Source organism: Thyridium curvatum (assembly GCF_004353045.1).
Source record: "Thyridium curvatum strain D216 chromosome Unknown NODE_115_length_90428_cov_77.477891, whole genome shotgun sequence".
Classification (NCBI taxonomy): domain Eukaryota; kingdom Fungi; phylum Ascomycota; class Sordariomycetes; order Thyridiales; family Thyridiaceae; genus Thyridium; species Thyridium curvatum.
Window position 1 is genome coordinate 68,380 of NW_022156870.1, and position 22,049 is coordinate 90,428.

At 56.1% G+C, this 22,049-nt stretch overlaps 6 protein-coding genes across 6 annotated transcripts; 4 read left to right on the top strand and 2 right to left on the bottom strand.

Moving 5' to 3' along the window:
* Window positions 1-18: 18 nt before the first annotated feature.
* E0L32_011721 (uncharacterized protein) lies at window positions 19-578 on the top strand (the record flags this gene model as incomplete). Its single annotated transcript, XM_031134482.1, has 4 exons — window positions 19-137; window positions 207-351; window positions 424-482; window positions 548-578. The coding sequence occupies 4 exons, from the start codon at window positions 19-21 to the stop codon at window positions 576-578; spliced, it is 354 nt and encodes a 117-aa protein (XP_031000099.1).
* Window positions 579-2,603: 2,025 nt separating this feature from the next.
* E0L32_011722 (uncharacterized protein) lies at window positions 2,604-4,651 on the top strand (the record flags this gene model as incomplete). The annotated part of the gene is made up of 2 exons (XM_031134483.1): window positions 2,604-4,453; window positions 4,543-4,651. The coding sequence occupies 2 exons, from the start codon at window positions 2,604-2,606 to the stop codon at window positions 4,649-4,651; spliced, it is 1,959 nt and encodes a 652-aa protein (XP_031000100.1).
* Window positions 4,652-5,080: 429 nt separating this feature from the next.
* E0L32_011723 (uncharacterized protein) lies at window positions 5,081-6,208 on the bottom strand (the record flags this gene model as incomplete). Its single annotated transcript, XM_031134484.1, has 3 exons — window positions 5,081-5,486; window positions 5,543-5,768; window positions 5,857-6,208. The coding sequence occupies 3 exons, from the start codon at window positions 6,206-6,208 to the stop codon at window positions 5,081-5,083; spliced, it is 984 nt and encodes a 327-aa protein (XP_031000101.1).
* Window positions 6,209-7,396: 1,188 nt separating this feature from the next.
* E0L32_011724 (uncharacterized protein) lies at window positions 7,397-9,389 on the top strand (the record flags this gene model as incomplete). Its single annotated transcript, XM_031134485.1, has 4 exons — window positions 7,397-7,426; window positions 7,698-7,925; window positions 8,016-8,933; window positions 9,003-9,389. 4 exons carry the CDS (start codon window positions 7,397-7,399, stop codon window positions 9,387-9,389), a joined length of 1,563 nt encoding a protein of 520 aa, XP_031000102.1.
* Window positions 9,390-10,025: 636 nt separating this feature from the next.
* E0L32_011725 (uncharacterized protein) lies at window positions 10,026-11,153 on the top strand (the record flags this gene model as incomplete). Its single annotated transcript, XM_031134486.1, has 1 exon — window positions 10,026-11,153. The coding sequence occupies one exon, from the start codon at window positions 10,026-10,028 to the stop codon at window positions 11,151-11,153; it is 1,128 nt and encodes a 375-aa protein (XP_031000103.1).
* A 2,152-nt stretch (window positions 11,154-13,305) lies between these two features.
* E0L32_011726 (uncharacterized protein) lies at window positions 13,306-13,623 on the bottom strand (the record flags this gene model as incomplete). Its single annotated transcript, XM_031134487.1, has 1 exon — window positions 13,306-13,623. The coding sequence occupies one exon, from the start codon at window positions 13,621-13,623 to the stop codon at window positions 13,306-13,308; it is 318 nt and encodes a 105-aa protein (XP_031000104.1).
* Between the last annotated feature and the right edge of the window lie 8,426 nt (window positions 13,624-22,049).

Sequence of the window (22,049 nt, forward strand, 5' to 3'; positions counted from 1 at the left end):
ACCGCTGTCCCTGTCGAAATGTCGAACTCGGAGATGGGTATCGACAACACGCGCCGCAACATCAGGCCTCGGCCCTTGACTGACGAGGAGCACGAGCGTCTCAAAGAATTCGCCCAAGATATTCATTATTCGGCACGGTTCGTTGTTGTCCAGCCTTTTTTTTCTTTCTCTTAACTTGCTGGTCTAATGGTATCCCACGTCACTAGATACTCTGACGACGAGTACGAATACAGACACGTCCAGCTGCCAAAGGCCATGCTCAAGGCTATCCCGAAAGAGTACCACGACAGCTCCAAGGGTACCCTCAAGCTATTGTGGGAAGATGAATGGCGAGCCATGGGCATAACCCAGGTATAGACAGCCCTGACGCGCTCCGCCCACAAATTGCTGCATTCTGGGTCGTCACACTAATTCTGTTGACAGAGCCTTGGTTGGGAGCACTATGAGGTCCACGAGCCAGAGCCGCACATTCTTCTATTCAAGTACGTCGTCCATTGACTTGTCAAACATGGTTCTTGTCTGGTCTGACTGACTTGTTTCTCTACAGGCGCCCACTGAACTACCAGCCGCCACAGTGAGCATAGGTCTTCCCAGCAGCCATCGATCGAGGTCATGGCGGTGTATTGTTTATTGCATACGACGGCATAGCGATGTTTCGCGTCCGGATTTGTACGGATATGATGCTTGCACGACTTTTTTCTCCACCTTTAGTGGTTTAGCCACCATCTCTCCGCTCTGGACCTTTGATGACCGTCCCCGATGACTTCGCTTTTTCATGAATATTAGAATCTACGGAGCACTCACTTTCTGGAACGAGGAGGGGTCACAAAAATATACAAGAGGAAGCGGATGGAGTTGAGTCACGGAAATCTCGGTCTTGGACGACCCGACGATTGTTTTAATGAGGACTATCATGGATATCCCAGTTTTGGGTGCGCTTTCCTGGGGACAGTCGAGCATTCGAGTTGGGTTCTGAGAAAAAGTTGCTGAAAATCAGTCAGGCAGTTCCATGGCTCATAAGGTTTTGTTGCGTGGTCTGCTTGGTTATCTAGAGAGTAATGACAAGATCTCTAACTCCCATGCAGGCAATCCCCCGAGACGTCAAGCGACATGACTTTGCGAGAATGTGACATAACTGACATCGTCCAATATCAAGTCTGAGCACAGTTACTAGCACGGCACGACGAGAGTGGCCAACCAGCGTGAAAGATGGTTTGGTTTTATAGGTAGGCGGTCAAATCTCGTTATAGAGCAGCAGAATTAGGTAGTTGTAGGTCCAGTTATGGTACCAGTCTCAGAGTTGACCTGCTCGGTGACGTATGAGCTCGGCAGGTACTTTACAAGAGGGCTTGGGAAGGCTGCGGTCGTATCCCCCATGTTGATCGCCCAATCCACAACGAGCCACTCTCGCCCTTCCTTGCGGATAGGCCGTATATTTTAAGCACAGGGACTAAGACATGGCTCAGCATGGAGGTGCATGCACTGTCCCCCGCATCACTTCTTTTCCCCTTGGAAGGCCTCATCTGCCAGATAGAGATAGGGGCAATCGCAGCTTTCAGATCCTACCTATGCAGAATTGGAGCCTCCTCACCACCCTGCTGCATCGCTCTCTTTTTAAGTTTAGTGAGCGTTCCGGTGACAGCACGCTGGGCATGGGAAGAATTAAGGTAGGCGGGGCGGGCTCCGGAGGCGGGTCCTAAGATGAATGTGGAATGGGCCCTGCCGCCCTGCACATGTGGGCAATTTGGAGGCGAGCGAGAACACACCATCCAGGCACTGAATCGGCTGATGCATGCTCCAATTGGACACCTTTCCCATGTCCAAATATGGCCCCGGCGTACTCCGCCTCGTCCAATTCTGATATCTGTACAAGTACGTACCTCTGGTTACTCCGTACGGAGTTGAGTAATACACCACTTGCACCACATGTTCTGCTCACATAATAAACACCACCTGGCAACTTCACTAGCGGAGAGTTGAGCAGGTTGCTGAATAAAAATAGGAGTCGAGGAAGATCCTCGCCTAGACGATCTTTTCATCCTCTTTGTAGCCAGTCTTCAGCGCCTTTGCTCTCCCCTTCTTGTCCCTCCCTTCACTCCGCGCGCCGTTCACTTTAAACTCTGTCCTGACAGGAGCTAATCAATCTGCGCCTACGTAAAGGTGGCGACCCTGGCCTTTTTTTATCCGTCGAATCGATAACATTAAGTCGGCCTCTTTTTTTCTGCTGACGCTGGGCGCTCGGAGGTGGACGTAACATCGACGTCTTTGGGTAATATGCGCATGGGACTTTAGCCACCGATCCGAACACCTCACACACTTGACACTGCACCCACACAGGTCTCGACACAGTTTCACTACCTACCGGGTTCCTCAGTCAGCCGGGTCCCAGTCCCGACCGTTTGCAATTGCCGATCCGTTGCGACAGTCTGTCCTTTCCACTCGACTGCGGTCGAAATCTCACCCAAACATATACCCTCTCGACCCCGGACCTCAACCCCCCGGGGCGAGGATACCACCTAGAGCTATGAAGTCGGCGGCCAAGCTCTTCTATCTAAGCATCTTTGCGCTCTTGGGACCGCAGGCAGAATGCCAACAGACTCAAGATGCGTGTCCGGTATGACTTTACTTCTTGCCTCTTTATCCTCTGCCCTCTCGCCCTCCTCCTGACTGCTCCCTGCCTGGCCGCAGTGGAGGGGGGCGCCGCCGCCGCGCCCTCGCCGCGCCAACTCGCTCCTACCGACCCTCGAGTGTCATTCTCTAACCTCCGCGTCCAGATCTCGCCCAAGGCCATAGTGTCAGACGCATGCGCCTCCTACTCGACCCTTGAGAAGCTCAACTCCAAGGTGAACCCCGCCATCAACGACCTGACCCGCACCACCGACTTCTTCTCCCACTACCGTCTCAACCTCTTCCACAAGACGTGTCCCTTCTGGAACGACGAGAATGGCATGTGCGGCAACATCGCCTGCGCGGTGCAGACGCTGGACAACGAGGAGGACATCCCGATGGTATGGCGGGCGAGCGAGCTGGGCAAGCTAGAGGGCCCGCGGGCGAAGCACCCGGGCAAGTCGGCGCGCAGGGAGCACGCCGAGAAGCCGCTGCAGGGCGGCCTGGGCGACAACGTCGGCGAGAGCTGCGTCTTCGAGTACGATGACGAGTGCGACGAGCGCGACTACTGCGTGCCAGAGGACGAGGGGGCGAGCTCCAAGGGCGACTACGTCAGCTTGCTCGAGAACCCCGAGCGGTTCACCGGGTACGCCGGAGACGGCGCCGCGCAGGTCTGGGACGCCGTGTACCGCGAGAACTGCTTCCAGAAGAGTTCCTTCCCGCAATCTGCCCAGCTGGGCACCTCGTCCAAGGACAACGGCCCGGCGGCGCTGGACTTCAAGCACGTGCTCGACGCGGCCGGGCGGCAGCAGGTCCTGGAGAGCCAGCGGCAGGTCAAGCCCGACATACCGTTCGTGGCCAAGACGGGCCTCGAGGCCGAGGACGAGTGCATCGAGAAGCGCGTCTTCTACCGCGTCATCTCGGGCATGCACGCCTCCATCAGCACGCACCTCTGCTGGGACTTTCTGAACCAGACGACGGGCGAGTGGACGCCCAACGTGGCGTGCTACAAGGCCCGGCTGCACCGGTTCCCCGACCGCATCAGCAACCTGTACTTCAACTACGCGCTGCTGACCCGCGCCGTCGCCAAGCTGGGCCCGCACCTGGCCGGGGGCTACACCTTCTGCACGGGCGACCGCGGCCAGGACGCCTCGACGCGCGCCAAGGTGCTGGCCGTCACGGAGGCGGCCTCGTCCGTCCCGCAGATCTTTGACGAGTCGCTGCTGTTCAAGAACGGCGAGGGCCCCTCGCTCAAGGAGGACTTCCGCAACCGGTTCCGCAACGTGAGCCGGCTCATGGACTGCGTCGGCTGCGACAAGTGCCGCCTCTGGGGCAAGCTGCAGACGGCGGGCTACGGCGCCGCGCTCAAGGTGCTCTTCGAGGCCGACAACCACAAGGAGTCGGGCGAGGCCGTGGTCCCCGCGCTCAAGCGCACCGAGCTCGTCGCCCTCTTCAACACGTACGCCCGGCTCAGCAGCTCCATGAGCGCGATCCAGAAGTTCCGCGCCATGGTCGAGGAGCAGGAGCTCGCGGCCGGCGCGGGCGCGGCCGTCGCCGCCGACGGCAAGGCCGACGCCATCGAGGGCGGGCACAACGTCATCCCGGACCGGGCCAAGAAGCCGCACCACGTGGTCGTGCCGCCCGAGACGACGGATAACCCGGCCGCGGCGCTGGACGACTTTGAGGGGCTCGAGGACGACGACGCGCCGCTCGAGACGGAGGCGCAGCGGCGCCGGCGGGAGCGGCTCGAGAGGACGCTCGCGCAGACGTTCTGGGACGAGCTGTCGCTCGTGTGGAGGGCGTACAAGCTCGTGCTCAAGAGCTGGGCCGGCATGCCGGGCTTGCTGTAAGTTTTTTTCCGGTCCCACCGATCCCCCCCCTCTGGCGACGATTTGATATCTATGTACTGACATCTGGTTTTCCGCCCTGTAATAGGTATACTATCGTCACATCGGAGCTTCAGCGGGCGTGGCAGTACTACATCGGCCTGCCTGTCGCCCCGCGGAGGTGGAAGATCGAGCGGCCCAAGCTCGATGAGCTGTGATGTCCCCTTGAGAAGGGGTTTTTGGATCGAACGATCCTGTCTTGCTCTGTACAAATACACAGAGTGTTTCTTAGAAAAGTAAACTACGAAGCATCACGAAAGACGATCCCGTTACCCCTGAGGGGGCGTCTCTCAACCTGGAGTTTCCAGGTAGCATCCGCAATGGTATCGCGGTGCACATCATCGGCATGGCGTTTTTTTCTTCTTCTTTTCTATATCATGGAGGGTTTTCCTTTTGGGCGGTTCAACTGTGTCATATAGGGTCTTGGGTTGTCTCGGAACAAACACAGAAGTCGATGTCTCGTCTAGATCGTGTTCGTCGACGCTGTACATATACACAATTCTACAAGGATATCCATAGATTATCAAAAAGGCAGCGCGTTTATTTATCGCTCACTGCTCGTGAGACTTCCCATCTTACTCGAGAGTCTAAAGCCCGAAAAGTGACCCTTTGCGCTTCTTGCCGGACCTTGTCTCGTCTAGTTCTACACTGGTGATGATATTTCCGATCTTCACTTTGACAGCATTCAGACCGACTTTGATGCTGGTGACTGGCTTCTTAAACTCTGAGCTCTCAAAGACTTTGGCCGTCTGCGCTTCTACCGTGCCGGGTCCTGCGAAAGACCACGCGATCGAGACGTGGAAAGCATCACCTTCCTCCGCCCTTCCATCTGGGGAGGCATACAAGCGGGGTTGGCCGTATGCAGCGACCAGGTTGTTGGATCGTGCCAGTAGGGAGGATAATTCCTTCCGTGTCTTGACGCGCAGAACCAGAAAGGAGCGGTTCGAATCTGGACTGCGATGCCACGCCAGCGAGACGATGTCGAGGTCCAGCCTAAAACACAGAGTGTTAGTCCTGGTCAGGCCCTGGGCTTGTTGTCGCCGACTTACGGCTTTACATGGGCTGCTCGGACGGACTCGACAAGTTCGTCGAGGAACCCATCCTTCTCCTGAGTCTTGAGGACAAAGGGACGGGAGAGGCTGATATGCAGCGGGAGAGGCGCCCCCAGGTCACTGGTCAGAAACGTGTGAAGCTCCCCGCCCTCGCCTCCGAGCTCGAGCCGCAGGGATTCTACGAGGCGCTGCAGAAGCTCATATTCACTCGGCTGTGGGAACCCTGTGACGGGAAAATCTGTCAATGCCAGGATCTCTCTCTCTCTCTCCAAGGAAGAGTAGTTAAAAATGATGCTTGGAGGGAAACGCACACTCGATGTAGATGTGGCTTGGCCAGTTGCCCGCCACGTGGGGGATCTGCCGGCTGCGGCCCTGGTGGAGACTGGGGGCGTCGACGGTGCTGGTGCGCACCGTGGAGGCGTAGAGGTCGTGAAACGCCGCGGGGAGCGGTGGGAGCTTGCTCGGCGTGGATCCCTGCGAGGAGCAACGCCCTTGGGCTCTGGTCAGGGGTCCATTGCCGGACGACGGGCGAGGCCTCTTGGGGTCTGTCGAGCCATCCGGACCTGCTACTTTCCGTTTGGCAGCATGTGCGGCCTCGGGATGCTCCTTTGTGCTGTCTGGTTCAGCAGCATCCGAGTCCGAGGAGTACTCGACTAGTGCCATTGTCGCTACTCCTGGGACCAGATGCGGCGAGCGTAGTCAGCATGGCTGTCCCCGGAACCACCGGTAGCTGCTTTTGCCTTGACACGGATGTTTGGCTCGGTGCCCGTTTGGCGATAAGCGTCCATGCAGGTACAAACAGGCCAGACTTGACAGGTCTCAAGGGGAAGCTCGGGCCACGCGCCAACCCGGTGGTTGGTTGAGTCGTGCGGCTTTGTTCTAGCGTACCTAAGTTACGCGTAACTACCCAAGGCTCAGCACCAAGACATATGGAGCACACTGGGGACCCAGGAGGGTGGGTTGGCACCAACCAGACCATGACTCGGCTTACTAGAGTTAACCTACAGGTACATATCCAGGCAAACAAAAATAGACAAACTCTCACTTGCTGGCATGAATGATGCAACAGATGAGGACGAGCCCATATGAGTGACGAGTGACGGAGATTGGTTTGGCTAAAGAGAAACTGGACCTGGCTAAAGAGTTGGCGCCTGTCCACGTTGGGAGTAGGTGCAGCAGCAACAGGAGAGAGCATGACGTATGCCGATTTGCGGAGCCCACATCTTTTGTGGGGTGTCGTCCCCTCCTTTGGCTGCGAAGACGTTTGTGATCACTGATCAGACGAATCAGTCTGGGCGACAGCGCCCAGAGTCAGGCACCCGAGCCTGCCGCCTTCACACCCCGTCGTTGGGTTGGGTTCGTCCGGTCTCGACCCTGTACATGTAGCTGGAGGTTAGTTCGTACGAAGTAGTGTGCTGCGGAAGAGACTGGACCGCTAGAGAGAAGAGAGAGAGAGAGAGAGACACACTCATCAGTCACTCAGTCAAGATGCTGCTGCTCCTGCTGCTGCTCCTGGCTGGACCGCCCGGCACACATGACCTACTTCGTAATCGTCCCTCCCACAACCCTCGATTCATTCATCTTCCATCCGTTCTCCTTCTTTTCAAATTGGTGCAATCAAGGACGAACTGGACTCGCTGCCTTATCGCTGCCGTTTCCTGTGCCAAAAGCGTCAATTCCCGCTCGGAACATTAAGCTTTCAGACATCGTCGCATCGTCGCATCGTCGCCTTGTCGCGCACACACACTATCGCATCCGTCGAAACGGGCGCTGCCAGGTCGTACCACCCGCCAAACCCACCTTCTTCTCTTTCAGTAGCGACTTAGCTACTGTCGCAATTGCATCACAGCCATGGCCGGCGATAGCGAAGACAAGCAATGGGTGAGTAGAATGCCTTGTATCAAGCTGCGCAGCGGTTGGATCTGGTCCGCTTGTTTCCTTGTCATCCTTCTGCGATATCATTGCCCGGAGCAAATCACCACGGCGCATCTATGCATGCGTGCTGTTTCGTGCGCTGGTTTGCGACCCCCCAAGTTGCTACCCAGCCTGGTATTTCATCATCGGGCCAAATGCGGCAAGACCTGCAAGACCCGTCCATGCCGACGATCGCCGGGTTCGCTTCCCAGTGATCGATCGGACCCTGCCAGGTCAGGGCAAGGAAAAGCAAGCGCCCACGCATGGCTCTGCCGGCATGGATGGGCCCCCCCCCGCCATGGTTTCCGGCTGGGTCTGCTCCCCATGCAGCCGGGCCCGTATTAACGGCTTGCGCCAGCAAATTCTGGAGCTCTTGCGTCACCTCTACATTCTAGGAGCCGCAACGGCTCCCCGTCCTTGGCATTTGAAGACATTTACTTTTAGTCTTGCTCTTGGAATTCCCATTGTTTCGATTCTTGTTCAAAATCTATCGTCCTTCATTCGGACATACTTTTAGGGAATATACTAATACGTAATACTCAATTCCTAACACTAGGCGAAGAAGTATCTTTTAGATCCTTTCACAGAGCCAGAGCCATCACAAGAAACTGGCCCTGGAACCTCATTCTACAACCCCCAACGTTCGCTTTCTATGAGAGCCAAGCCAGTATCAAGCGGCCATAGCAGAAACAGCAGCTATCCGACGCCGCCGCACTCGGCCAATTCAACCCACGACAGCTTCCATCCCTCCAATCCGTTCTCTGGCTCGTCGCGCGCCTCTTCATCGCATGAGAGAGGCGATTGGGCGCCGGCAGGGACCATTCTAGGAAGAAGCAGCAGCATCAACAGTCGCAACTCGGGCTACAACCCTCGCTCTCCAACCCACCAGTCCCAGAGAGATACTTCGGACTTTGGAAGAAGCAAGACCGTGAGATACCCTCCGCAGACCCATCACACTCAAGCCTCGAGCAGCAAGGAGCCAGGTCTCTACCGGAGTACTAGCGCTGCCTCTGGAGGCATTCAGAGACGCGGATCTCTGAATCAGCGATACCCGGGCGACATGTCTCACAAGCCGCTCGATATGCTCAAGCAAGATCACCGGTCGGTGGAGCGCAAGCATCGGCGCCAAAAGTCAAAGAACCCGCCGGTCGACACCATCGATGCACTCGACAAGTCGTTCGGTGGCAGCTACCATCACTCCGGGCCTTACGACGCCACGCTGGCTGCCAGCAACATCAACAAGAAATACTCTCCATTGGAAGCCGTCAAGGACACCAACATGGAGGCTATCAAGGCCACACCGCAAGCATACATCAACGACTCTCTGGTAAAGCATGTCCCACTTCAAGGCACGGCCACTGTGCCACCCGGTGAGATGGACATTGGCGGCCGCTTCATGGAGTATGAGGAAGGTGCCGATTTGATGCGAGAGCCAAGCGCTGGCGGCGGTGCGTATAAGCGCTGGGACGGCGTTGTAAGCATTCCAACACCTGTCGATGAGTTTGATTCATAGTTGGGCAGTGAGCTGACTGTTCTATTCTAGTCTTACCTCCCCGACGACTACAAGGGAAAGGGCGAGCCATCCTTCACCTACGAGCGGGATCTCAAGGAGAAGCAGGCCCGCTCGCACAGACATACTCGCTCCCAGGGTAACGGACCTATCGAGTATGAAATGCAGCCTACCGGGCACAGAAGAAGCAGCGGGAAAAACGGCGAGTACACTGTTCGACAGAGAAGCGTCAGCGCCGCTGCAGAAGGGGCGGGTCCAAGCTCTCGCCTCGAGGTCCCCATGAGCCCCAACTCACCCAAAGGCTTCTCGACCAACAACGACATCCGCCGCCACAACAGCACTGGCAAGCGGATAAGCGACGGTCTGAAGCGCCGGTTCGGCAGTATCCGGCGGAAGAAGGACATTGAGCAAGAGGTGTAAACAGATCTGAACTTGAGATATTTTACGGTATTTGTGACAAAATGGGCCGGCGCAAGTCTTTTCTTTGTACTATAGAGGTTCTGTGTGGAATTGGGAAGTATGGTCTACAATTCCAAAACTCTCGGGGTCGGCATTCCTTTTTGAACGCAATTTCTGTATTTTTTTTTGGGTGTTTTCTTTTTGGGTTTTTTACAACATAATTTGTATATTCAGATGGTATAGTATGTGCACATGGATAGAGTATCTGGGTACAATACAATCAATGGCTTACCACTTTTCAGTGCTCCTTTACATCTCTTGCTGCTGTCGAGTGCATCAAAACATGGACATGGGGTTCTGAGACCCACTGTAACTGCCGGATCGGCGGCGGGCCAGGCTCCCCCACATCACCGAAACGAGACTTAGGTCTATCGGCGTCATCTCATTGCACTGCACCATCCACAAAACTTCCTTCATTCACTACCAAGAGCAAAGACAGGTGGCGGGACCGGACCAACAAACACGTCACTTATGTGATCTCATGCGATACTTACCGCGGGACATGTCTTCTCGAGTGCCCGGATTTATCTACTGCTCTAGGTGTCGGAATATCGTGCAGATGTCAGGCCCGATAATTCTTTTCTGACACGGGCCGCCATGGACTTGCACACCAGCCACGATGCCGGACCTGCCGCGCCGCCGCCGCCGCCGCCACCACCTGCTCTGCAGTCCTTCGACCGCTTCTTTGACCTGCCCCAGGAGCTCCAGGAGCACGTCCTCGGCTTCCTCGTGCCGCAGAACGCGCGCATCCTCATTGGGCCCCCGCTCTCCGCCTCGCTCCCGCCCGGCCGGGGTGTTGGCGACGGTGATGGCGGAGGAAGAGACAGTAATGACGACGAGGACGGCAGCATAAGCTGGCAGACAGCGACGACGACGGCCCGCGGCCGGAGGGCACGGCAGGGCTGCTGCTGCCGCCCGCGCCGGATCCGCGACGTGCCGCCGCCCGCGGCGCTGCGCCTCGCGCACCCCTTGCTCGGCGCGCTCGCGGGCCGCATGTACTGGGCGCACAACGAGTTCCACCTCAACTTCCTGCCGGCGGCGGAGACCGCCAAGCCCGACACCTACTACACCAACGGGGACGACGAGCAGCGCGCGGCCTCCTCCTCCTCCTCCTCCGAGATGGCGGCGGCGGCGGCGGCGGCGGCGCCGCACGCGTTCCTCTCGTCGTCGTCGCCCCCCCAGGGCTCAGCGGGTGCGGAGCCGAGTCTGGCGGCGCGCCGGCTCGTCGTCTACGTGCGCCGGCTCGACGAGCGGCTGTGGGCGGGGCGGGTGTGCGCCGCGCTCGAGCGGCTCGTGCTCCGGGGCGGGCTGCGCGCGCTCGAGGTGCGCGTGCTGGCGGGCGGGGCGGGCGGGGAGCCGCTGGCCCGGCTGGCGCGCGTGCTGGCGGACCCGGACCTGGACCTCGAGGATAAGGGCCGCGGCGGCGACGGCAACGGCGGCGCGGCGCTGCGCGTGTGGAGGCGCGGGCACAAGGCTTTCTGGTGCCGGTTCCACGCCCGGCGGGACGGCGGCGGGTGTGGGACGCAGAAGTGTGGCTCTTCTTCTGCGGCGGCGGCGGCGGCGGGTGTGGGCGGCGGGGTAGTGGTGGTGGGTGATGATGACGACGACGAGGACGACGATGATGAGTGGTTGAGCATCGATGTGCCGGCTCTGGTCAGGGAGTACGGCGGAGATGCCCGGGAGGGTAAGATTGTGAGGGTTGGGGGCAGGTTTACTGGCTACTAGGTGCCCCTGGGGGTGCGGGCACTTGTTCGTTGATTGGGCGTCCGGGGCTGCATCATCATGAGATGGGGTGTGTGTCTGTCCGGGTGGTGGTGGTGGTGTTGCGTTTTCTTCGTGGCCCTGCGTGTGGCTAGCCAGCGCAGCCAACCCCTTCTTGTTCGGATGGACCTTCTCTCCTAGGAAGCAGTTGTACTGATAAGGCCTCGGAGGGAAGAAAAGGCCGTTTTGAGAAAGCTTACACTTGCCTGGGCGGGTGTCTCCGAAACAGCCTTTCCGCAAGGGTGCGATGTGAGACTCGAGGCAGAAGGTCGGCTTCTCGATGGTCGACACACAACTCCCATCACAACTCTTGCGGCGGGTGATACCGAGCCGAAGAACTTGCAGCTAGATGATTTCATCAAGCGAGCAAGTGTCACCTGGGATACGTGTACATGGCGGTACATCCGAGAGCTGCTGCGAGGATGTGTTGGTCTTGGGACACAGGGTCTGGAACAGACATGGAAGACTTTTTTGCTCCACCCATATACATGAAATTCATGATCTTACAGAAGCCGACACACATGTCTCGACATAATTTTCTATGTCCCAGAGCGAAGCCGTGCGTGCCTCTCGCCTTGGAGAGCCTTCCTTGGACTTGCCCGATCTATTCCTCCCGCGAAAGCCTACTCCGTAGAAAACCGCGAGCGAGAAACAAAAAAAAAGAGTCTCGACTAACACAAGTAGGACACAGAACAATAGCGGTGAGGCTGCCTGCGAGACCCTCTTCTTTCGTCTCGACGTTGTTTGACGTAGAACAACCCGACGTAAGCGGCATGTCCCAGAAACTGCCAAATCACCTCGCTCGCCATTATCACATGCCGGTATAAGCGCAACGGAATTGGTATAAGAAAAAAAACGGCCCTAGACCATCATGCAGCCAGACGGGGCGGAGCCCACTCCATCCATCTCTGACATAACACAGGACGGACGGAGATTCGTCGGATATCATTCCGCCATGTAATATCAGAAAAGATGCGAAACGAATATTTTAGGGGGAAAGGAAAGTAAAAAAGAAAAAAGGGAAAGAAAAATTCTGCGCAAGTCACCAGCGCGGAGCCAGCACATGCAGGATGCAGGTAGTCAGTCTACTTACCTATGTGGGCGAATGCCCACAGTACACCAGACATCCATTGGATAACAACACGCAGCCAGAATGTAGTGAGATGCAACAGAGAGAGCCAAGCAGCTTTACCTACCGAGTAGTTACTAAAAAGATGGTAACAAAAACACTCCACACAAGTTGAAAATTGCATGTTCCTGCATCCAAGGGGACACAACAATGGTCGCCTTGACCCACTGATAGCCGAAGGGGCCTCGGGGCAAACGTACAAGCTAGAAATGCGTGACGGAAAGATCAGGAACGGCGACGAGGACCCAGAGAGACCTATCAAAGGACGCTTGAGGCAGGCGGATGCCCCGGCAAGTCAGCCCATAACACACACACACTCTCTCTCTCTCTCCCTCCCCCGCTGCTTGACTTTACCTTCCGGGAGTCCAGTGGCGTCTGGGTGCAACGCGTGTTTGGCCTTCCCCGGCCGTTGGCAACCACCGGGGTTCTGGCCTGCTCTGGGGTTAGCTGGATGTGTTCGTCGAGGCATGACCAGTAGAGGTTTTCACTTGTAGCATTGGCATCGAGATGAGACACCATCCCAGGGTAATTAATTTCACGTCGATCATGCAGTGTTTTTCGCCCTTGCCAGGCAGTTCAATTTCGTTCCTATCTGCAGCGAGTTTCTAGCTTGCTGATTCAAACAGAGCTTAATTTTGTGTTCCAGTCATGTCACACGCGCGTGTTCCCTTCACCCGCGGTAGAAAGGAAAACGATAGTAGAGGTAAGGAAAGGTCCCCATACCCAACCAAACCAAGCCCGCCCATCCCTGTTTTTTGGACTTTTTGTCCCATCCCATTTTTAGTAACTACCTAAAGTCGTTCATGTCGTAAAAGGGGTGTAAGTGTGTCGCCCACACGATAAAGAGGCGGCGGAGTTGGACCTCCGTTTTTGTAAATCCCATTCATTAAGAAAGAAAGTCATAGTGGAAGAACAGTCAAGAGAAGTAGAAACCGTGAAATGCTCAAAATCCCGTGCAAGTCGCCATCTAGGAGGCTGCTCCCGCGTTCACTCCACCGCCACCTCGTGCCAGTCCTCCTTGTGCTCGTCCGGGTGCTCACCCCAGTGAACGGGGCCCAGCTTGAGGACGCGGCGGGCACCGTTCTTGCCGTCGCTGCTGAGGCTGGAGCTCCGTCGCTTGACAGGTTCGGCCTTGGGGATAGCGTCGGTGACGTTGCTAGCCGTCTCCAGGGTTGGGCTCTTGACTGAGGACGCCTTCTGAGACTGTGGGTAGGAAGCCGAGGTGGCCGGGGCTAGCGAGAGGAACTCTGTGAGCGGGCGACGCTCGAGCGACCTGAGCGTGGGAGCGGCTGAAGATGAAGACATTATGACGGAGTTGCTGGGTGTGATGGGGACAAGGACGGGGGCTGATATCTTGGAAGCAAGGCTTCCAAGGAGCTGAGCCGTAGGGACTTAGGGAGGTGACCCGAGTGAGAGCACTTTCTGGGATGCGGGATTGAATGGGAACTTGTTGCAGGTTTGGATGATGATGGTGATGACGAGATAATTCAAAGGAGCCGAGCTGGAAGGCCGGGAGGGATGGTATCCCTTATATGCTTTCCAGACCTACCTACCCGGCCGGTAGTGAATCAGATGCAAACGCGCTTATCAGAATGGGATACGATGGGGGACCAAGGGAAGGGAAAAAAGATACAAGGCGATACCTGGCCAGAGGGCTGCAGGGGCCCACGAGTTGCTTTGGGGCGGCGGCAGGCGGTGTCAGTACGTACAAGCTCGCAGCGGGGCTGTGTCTCATGATTTGACTCGCTCCATTCTTGCGGGCTTGTCGACACCCCCCCCCTTTTGGGCCCTTTTGGGGGTGGAAAGGAAGCATATGATGGATGGCGCCATGGACCGCACGTGGGGTTTTGATTGGGGGCTTGCAGGTCTAGCTGACAGAATAAAATGACACGAGGCCGCTGTTAACCGCGCTGCCCGCACGAGGGAGCGAGTGAGTGAGAAACAGCAGAGCACAGAGCGAGAACAATGGCAGGAAAGGGGCGTCGAAATTCCCTGGGCTCTCAGCATCGCAAGGGCATCTTCACGATCTAGTGTGATGTCAGTAGGTCAGTTAGAGCACGGGTCCTGATATCCAGGGGAGTGGAGCTCGAGGCGGCTGCAGTTCTCAAGTCTCGGCTTGTCAGCCCAAGTACTCCTTCTCGACAGTCTCGAACGGCTTCAGTTCTGACCTTGATTGGCCAGCAGGGTGGCCAGAAGAGAATTCTTCGGGAACTCTCGTGTCGACCCCAGAGCTAGGGCGATCCGATCAGGCGCTTGGATTTTGCGGGGTGTGGAGACGGACCTGGCCTCGCATGCCGAGCCCAGCTCGGCATGGCCCTTGGCCCATGGCGAGAACAACTTCCAGAATTGGGCAGAGACCGTAGCCCCTTGTAATTTTGGCCGAACGTAACCGTTCTGGGCCATTGAGTTGTTGTTTGCACATGTCTTTCCCGCCGCGCGTATGAGACGAGGCGTCGGGTCGGGTACATGGCGAATTTCACCTGCTGTTCTCCTGGTCAACCCGAGGCTTGTTACCTATCCAGCCTGAGTGCGGTGACAGTTAGGAAACAACACAGACTTGCTTCTCTGAGTACTTGGGGCCTGCTTTGAAACCATCCAGCGTATACAGGCAGGGCTCGCTGAATAAATATTCTCTTTATGCTTACCTTACAAACCAGAATCCCTCATACCTCCATGCCTATCGCATGCCGTCATTTGTTTGATCCTTTTGGCCCATAAGTCAATACCCCGTAGAAATACCTTGGGTACGACCTCATCTCCCACAGCCGGCAAAGGGAGAGGAGGAAACACATGGTTCAAGCTCCTCAGCCGCCATAACTCCAGTCAGGACGAGCCTCGAGGCTCGCATCCGTGCCATAGGACCAAGCCCTTCTTGGTGCCGCACTTTGTTGCCTGGATACGTCGTGGACGCGAGTTCTCGTGTTGACCGACGTGCACCTAGTGGTGACCCCTGACCAAGGCGTCGTCTTTTGGTCTGCTGCCAGCCGTCACGGCTAAAGCCTGGTGATGATACACGTAACTATGTGCCATATCGAGGTACCGACTCCGTCTTGCGTGATATGACCAGCTAGGTGCAATGTGTCTCCGCCCTTCGCCGGGACCTGCGCGAGTTATCACACCCGGATAAGTGGTTGGTCGAATCTCTCAGTCCTTTGATCTCGGATGAAAGCCCTGCTGATCGGCTTTGTCTAGGGCAAGCAGGAACAACCCCTGAACCAACAAATTCTCGTCGTGTCCCCGAGCAAATGAGCTCGAGCCCAGGAAGGACCTGGTCATACTGCGCACCGGGGTGCATTGGGTCCAGGCTTGTGCCTCATGCACAACGCACGACGCACGACGGATGTGACCTTGAACGGATATCGGTCCGGTGGCAGGCTTAGAGTATACCTAGGCCTTAGCTCTGCAGCTGTCCGGAGCTGTTGGTTGTTGACGAGATGTCCAAGCTGCAGGTGATAGCCTTCCCCTGCTTGTGCCATGACGAAAGAAGCATGGCGGGTGATGATAGACTTGAAGGTTGACACCCGGTCAAAGACGACCTTCCTTCGGCATAACACTAGGTCCGTCTGTGAAGTCTCGGATAGAAGTGAGCAACACCTCTGAGACATTCATTGTCGTTACTAACGAGCCTCGGAACGTTCAACCTTCCGATTTGGGGGCAGGGCGGGCCAGGTAGATTTGACGTGGGTGGTCAGACACATATCGCGATGAGCCGGTGTATAAAGACGCCAATCATTGCTAATGTTGTTGCATGTTCGATGTGAAGGTGCTGCTTGTCCTTCATTCTTCCCGCTATGAAAGACCAAGGTGGTCTCCAACTCCAATCCACCTGGCAGGTACGAGGTCTGGTGGCGGTAACCACTGTCACTTGATTGGTGTGATTGGCGGGAAGAGGCGCTTCGCTGTCGCTTGGCCAGCGCGCTCACCACTCAACCCGTATGGAGAAAGCCGCCGGCGGGAAAAAAGGCTATACGTCGCTTTGCGGTTCTGGTATGGGTAGTGCAGACACGTTTTCGGCCTGGGGGTTCAGTCTTACACCTTCGCGCGGAAAAGGTCCCAGCCGAGAGTCCCAAGCGCATGTCATGAAGTGGTTCGGGCACTCTCGCTCTGTGAAGTCGTCTCTAATTGGCGTCAAGGACCATCGTGTATCCATTTGCACCATGGGCGCGCTCATCCGAGGCACAAGCAACTGCAATGCCGGTGGTCGGTCCGTGGTGTCGAATAAATGTTGTGGCAGCTGAACAACTCCCAGCGTCCTGTGGGACACCGTAGCTTCACTGCGTCCTGCGGATATTGGCCATCGGAAATTCCGCCGTGTGAGAGTATGCAGAGGGGCTCATCGTTGTTGGTATTGGTAATATGCCTACGACTTCCACCTATGGAAAGTAGTGGCAATGCATGCGCACAGAAGGCCAGAAAGCAGACCCGTATCGATTTTGAAGTCCTCAGATCGTGTGCCAGTGGTCTGCAATGTGATACCGGGACGTGCCGCTGGTGAATCGGGCGGAAGGGGGGGCTGGCCTCAAGATTGGCCGCATGCCGTGATGCATTTGGCCCCCATCATGTGCATCTGTCGTGGTAGGCGGCTGAGGACGATAGCTACAACGTTCAGCGTTATCAATCTTGAACCAAAAGGGCATCGTGAGTTCGAGCCTGGGCTGACATATTATATGATCCGCCGTGAGATTACCCGCAGATGGGATGTGCCACACGGTCTTTAGACTGGGGCCATTTCCTCTCCCCATCGGACTCTATCCTTCTTCTTTACATGTTAGCATAGAGTGCCCCTTACCTTGAGTTTCAGTTTCGTATTTCCTCAAGTAGGTTCCTCAGCCTCTTTTCTGGGCCTCGCGTGTCACCATCAAGGATCAAGGCATACGGCCATTATCAAGCAAGAGAAAACGTGAGCAGGAAGAAAAGTCAATGTAAGTTTGCAGCGAGGACCTTAGTAGACTTACAACGGAGAATGTTCCATGGAACAACACTGCCCATGCTGGCTCTGAAGCAAGTTTTCTTGCTCGGAGATGACGTCCAAGACTCGGTACGCCTAGCTCTTGATAACATCATTACACCAAGGAAGCTTCCTCGACGCTGCAAAACATTGGGAGGCTGAATTGAGCTGTCTGGTCCGCGCCGGCGCAACGTCAGTGCTTTCTTTGCCCGACCCGAGGACTTGCCCTGTGCTGCACTTTGACATGGATCTGTGAGATCGTCAGCAATCGAGGCGCCGAGACTGGTGTCAACTGTCGACAGGGTGCCCCTTACATCACATCCCGCTAAATGGTGGTCCTTGCGCCCAAGACTGGGGTGTGTGTGGGTATGTGGTAATTACAGTCCCAGATCTGGGCAGCTCATCACCTCGTCCTGATGCGCCGTATTCATCATACCTCCCTCCCAAAGTCGAGTCCGCTGTTCTGTGGTTGTACGGAGTACAGAACCAAGAACAGGAGGCTGACTTGGGACCGGGTGAAGCTAGCAGCACCACTGGTTAGGCGGTTTGCGGCGCAATGGGCTGGGAGCTAATCAAGCCCGGGGTCCAGGTCCTGTCTGGCGGAACACTTCGACTCCTCGTGCGAACGATCCCCTCTGCCTCTGCCGGATAGAGCATGAGAGTAGAACATCATCCTATGCCGACTGTATACCTGCCTCTAGTTATCCCCAATCCAATTTCGCAGTCCGCGGGTCTTTGGTCCGGCCTCGCTACGTCCGTACACTGGACGAGAAACATGCAGGCCCACTCTGACATGTTGGGTCTGGAGTTTATGTCCGCAACAAGCCAGGGGTGCCTTGTCTCTTGGTTGTTTGCTCGTAGCTTGCGGTAGCTTTGCGGTAGCTCCCTCCTGATCAGCCTGCCCGGCCGTAATTAGTTTATGGCTTGGCGATCTACCAGACAACAAAATGGCCGGTCAAAGAATCGAATTCACTCACGCAAGGCGGGCGGGTCCTGAGCATGTGTAATGGCAGTTCATGCAAGCTGAGGGGAGTGAGGCGAGCCTCGAGACGAGAGGAGAGAAAGCGAGTGGAGAGAATAGGTACAAGTAGTTGTATGATGAAGGAAAGAATGAGGCTAAAATTGGGCTGCAAAGCAAGTGCATGCGGGCACTGGTGGTCGTTCTTTCCATCAAGGGCAGTGAAACTACCAACAGCAGAACTGGGCTTCCCAGAAATGCTGGCCGAAGAACACACACACTCACACTCACATTCACACACACAAATACAGAAGGGGAAAAAAAAAGGGAGGGCGGAGCTCCAACTTGAAGCAATCAAATGTTTGGTAGGCTGGTCATGATCCACCACCTGACAGCCCGGGGCTGCCCAATCTTGTGCGTATATATGTACAGTTGGTCGAGGGCCTCATCTTCGACGGTTGGAACTAACTCATACTGGCCTAGAGTGGTCACGCCGTGGCCTGCAGCTGTATGACATCGAGCGACCAGACCGTTGGCCTGGAGGGGGGACCCTGCTCCATGTACAAAGCCCTTTGTCGACCAAGCGAAGCATTGGATCCGTGGATATGTACTGCAATACCTCCATGCCCACACTGGACCAACCTGGAACCCAGTGGAGAAGCAAATCAACACAGGGTTGCGCATCATGGCCGAATCGGAATCGTACAAATCCTTGCCCAGACTTGTCAACTAGTCCATGTTGCCCTCTCCCCAAGCCCTGTCACTGGCTCGAACTGCTCCCAACACCTCGTCGTCCACGGGTATGCCCACACCCGCTTCTCTGGTCTGGTGGCCATAGACGCCTACTCCCGCTTGGAGCGCCTGGCGAAAAGTCGTCGTGACTTGACTCTCTGTCGACAGTGCTCGTCACCGCTCCGACTGCGGCATAGCCCATCATCGCTCTCGCTCCCATTCCAGATCTCCTGGGGCGGTGCTGCCCTTTTCGGGCCCATCTCGGGACCGTTGAGCCACAAAGGCGCGCCGCCGCCAACCTGACAGTCCACGAGCCCTCGCTGCATGGTTTTTGCCGTGATTTCTCACCCACAAACCCTCCCCACCCTTCACGATTTGCCGTCCAGGGTGTGGCATCTGTGCAAAGACATGTTCAAACAAGGTTGAGCGCAGCAGTGCGGACACCACACCATCAAACAGACACTGGCAAATGCAGCTTGCCCTTCCCGCAAGTCGTGGCCCGAGTTTTAGCCCGGCACCCTTGCACTCCCTTCTTGTATTTCTGCCTGTTTCTGGACGTGACCAGTGTACAAGCAACGGAAGTGGTTGCCACATGGTTCCTTTGGCCTTGCAGCACTGTACCACTTTGTGATACGACAGCTCTTAGACCCAACAGCCGTCGACCCCGAGCCCCCATCCGTTCTTCTTGTCTCTGATTCGTTCTTCTGCCTATCTTGGAATGCGGATCCATCCCATCTTTTCTGATGAGCAGCTCCTCTACTTTCGAGTGAAGACCGGTACAGAGTTCCTCAGGTGTACTTCTACTTCTCCGCCATGTTCTCCCCGGCCATCTCGCTCGACAGTGTAGCCATACTTGACTACATCGAGACTGCCTCAGGACTACAGAAGCAGTTGGTTCGCAACTGCTTGACGACCAACTCTGCCTATCAATGACACATTGTCCTGAGGGCCCATTAATCCGCACACCGAACGTTGTGACCTGCAGGAGGCAGTCGCCTTTTCGTCTTGGAAGCATTTGATGCCTCCGTTAATCCCTACAAAAGCCCATATATGCCTGGCTCAACATGCCGTTGGGTTATCACAGTTCTGTATATAAGGAGCCTCATGGACTGCTTCATAGCATCTTCGATCGTTCCCAGTCATCCCAAACAAAGCTTGCAGTGCCCTCACAGTTCCAAGGTCTATGCAAGAAGGTTTCTTTACACCCCTCGAGCACTCGACGACATAGGACCAGTCTAGTACTTCATCGACCAAAGCACGTCAGATCTTGCAAAGCAAAGACCCAGCCAGAAGCCAGAAAGGTCTTAGCACTTCCTGGAACCCAACTGTCAACGGTGCGGTTCAACCTTGGGAGTTGTCATTGACAGGGCTTGTCACTCCTCACGAGAACGACATCGAGTGGCACAGAGATCGTCAACATGTGCCGAGAGATATACTATATCTTCGAATGTGAACACAACTTCCTGCATGGCAAGTTCGAATGCGCCGCCAAGAAAGCAGCACGAAATGGCATCTGCCCATATGGGGTGGATCGGGAATATGTCCGGCAGCCGGGCATGTGTGACCAATATGGTCACAACAGGTGCTCAAGGTGAGATCACCATATCAAATCCTACACTGGCTTGCCGTCGTGCTAATGGAGCAAACCTACTTGCAGGAGAAACCGACGATCGCGACGATAGAGCAGAATGGGTGCCGCAGGCGACACGGTCTTGTTGCACCGGCCCAAGCCTGCGAGGCTCATCCTCGACGGTGCAAGCAAGCATACGAGCAGTCAAAGCACTGGCTCGTATCATACGGGAAGGCACGCACCTCCATAATGCTGGCTAGCACGAGTAGCCAGGGTCATTCATCGCATGCTGAATCGACCAGCACGATGCGTACAAGCTTGCGGGGGAAGTGGCCGTTGGAACTCATCTAGCAAGTCTTGGACCGTACAAATGCGCTCCTCGATCTCGGCCTGACCGAACTGATTGGCCCTCTGTTCATAAATTGAATCATTTCGAGTCATCCGCCAAACCTCTCTGGCTGCATGTCCCCTGAGTGACCGTCTGTACAAACACGCAAAAGAATGCGCATCGCGACTAGAGCGGCTGAGGGTTGCACAGGATGCGGGTCAACGCGCTTGTATCCCTGTTACTCAGTAGCTGATCTGTCATTGCGTACTGCACGTAATCATCGGACCGCGCTTGACGGCGTGGTTCATCTACCTCGACCTAAGTACTCGGTCTTGTCTTGCGTAGACTCGGCAGACTTGGTGCTTGAAAAAGGGCGGATGTGGATGCGCATTGGCTGCCTGTGTAGTAGGGTCATCTCCAATGCAGGGGCTAAAGGGCATGCTAACCCGGACCCCTGGCTCGACCTCCGTCCACTAAAATGTGCCAGCTTGCTTCCCGAGACTAAAGGTAGGGTTAGGTACTGTATCAGGACGAAAAGACTGCAAACATCAGTTCTCATGTCCCTAGTCAACATCGTTCGAATCTTGAGACCTTCGCAGGGAGGTAAGTGCCTAGACCCAACCGAAGGCCCCTCTCTTGTCCCGCCTGATGATGTCGTTTGTCACAAACCGCTTCGCCATCATCTTGTAGTACCCGCAAATACCCTTCGACTACGTGGAAGCAATCATGCGTGCTATATTGGCCTTCCCGTGCCGTTCCTTCACGATTAGGGGACGACACTTAGCTGCGCTTAGAACCCTGTCTGTCTCAGATGTCCTATGCCGTTTACTTCGCACGCAAAACAACAGCTGTCTCTCTCTCTCGCTTTCTCTCTCTCTCCTCACAACAGAGCTAGAGAAAGTAAGCAAGCGGCGCCAGGCCGAGAGATTGTGTCTGTGTCTGTGTGACATCGTCCACTACAAAGATGCTTGCACACCCTGCTTTGTCCTACCCATGGACAGACCCGAGTCTTGCTTGTTGGCGGCACTCGTCCATGGTTGTTGCACCAAACGGCCTAGAGGCGGATATGGCCGAGCAAGAGCCGCCAACACATGCGATGCCCCGATGAGTGCCTCGATCAGATGGACGTTGGCCGTTTGAAGAAAGCCAAGAGAGCACGCATCTGTTGGGCCCCCCCTCTCACCCCTCCCCATTC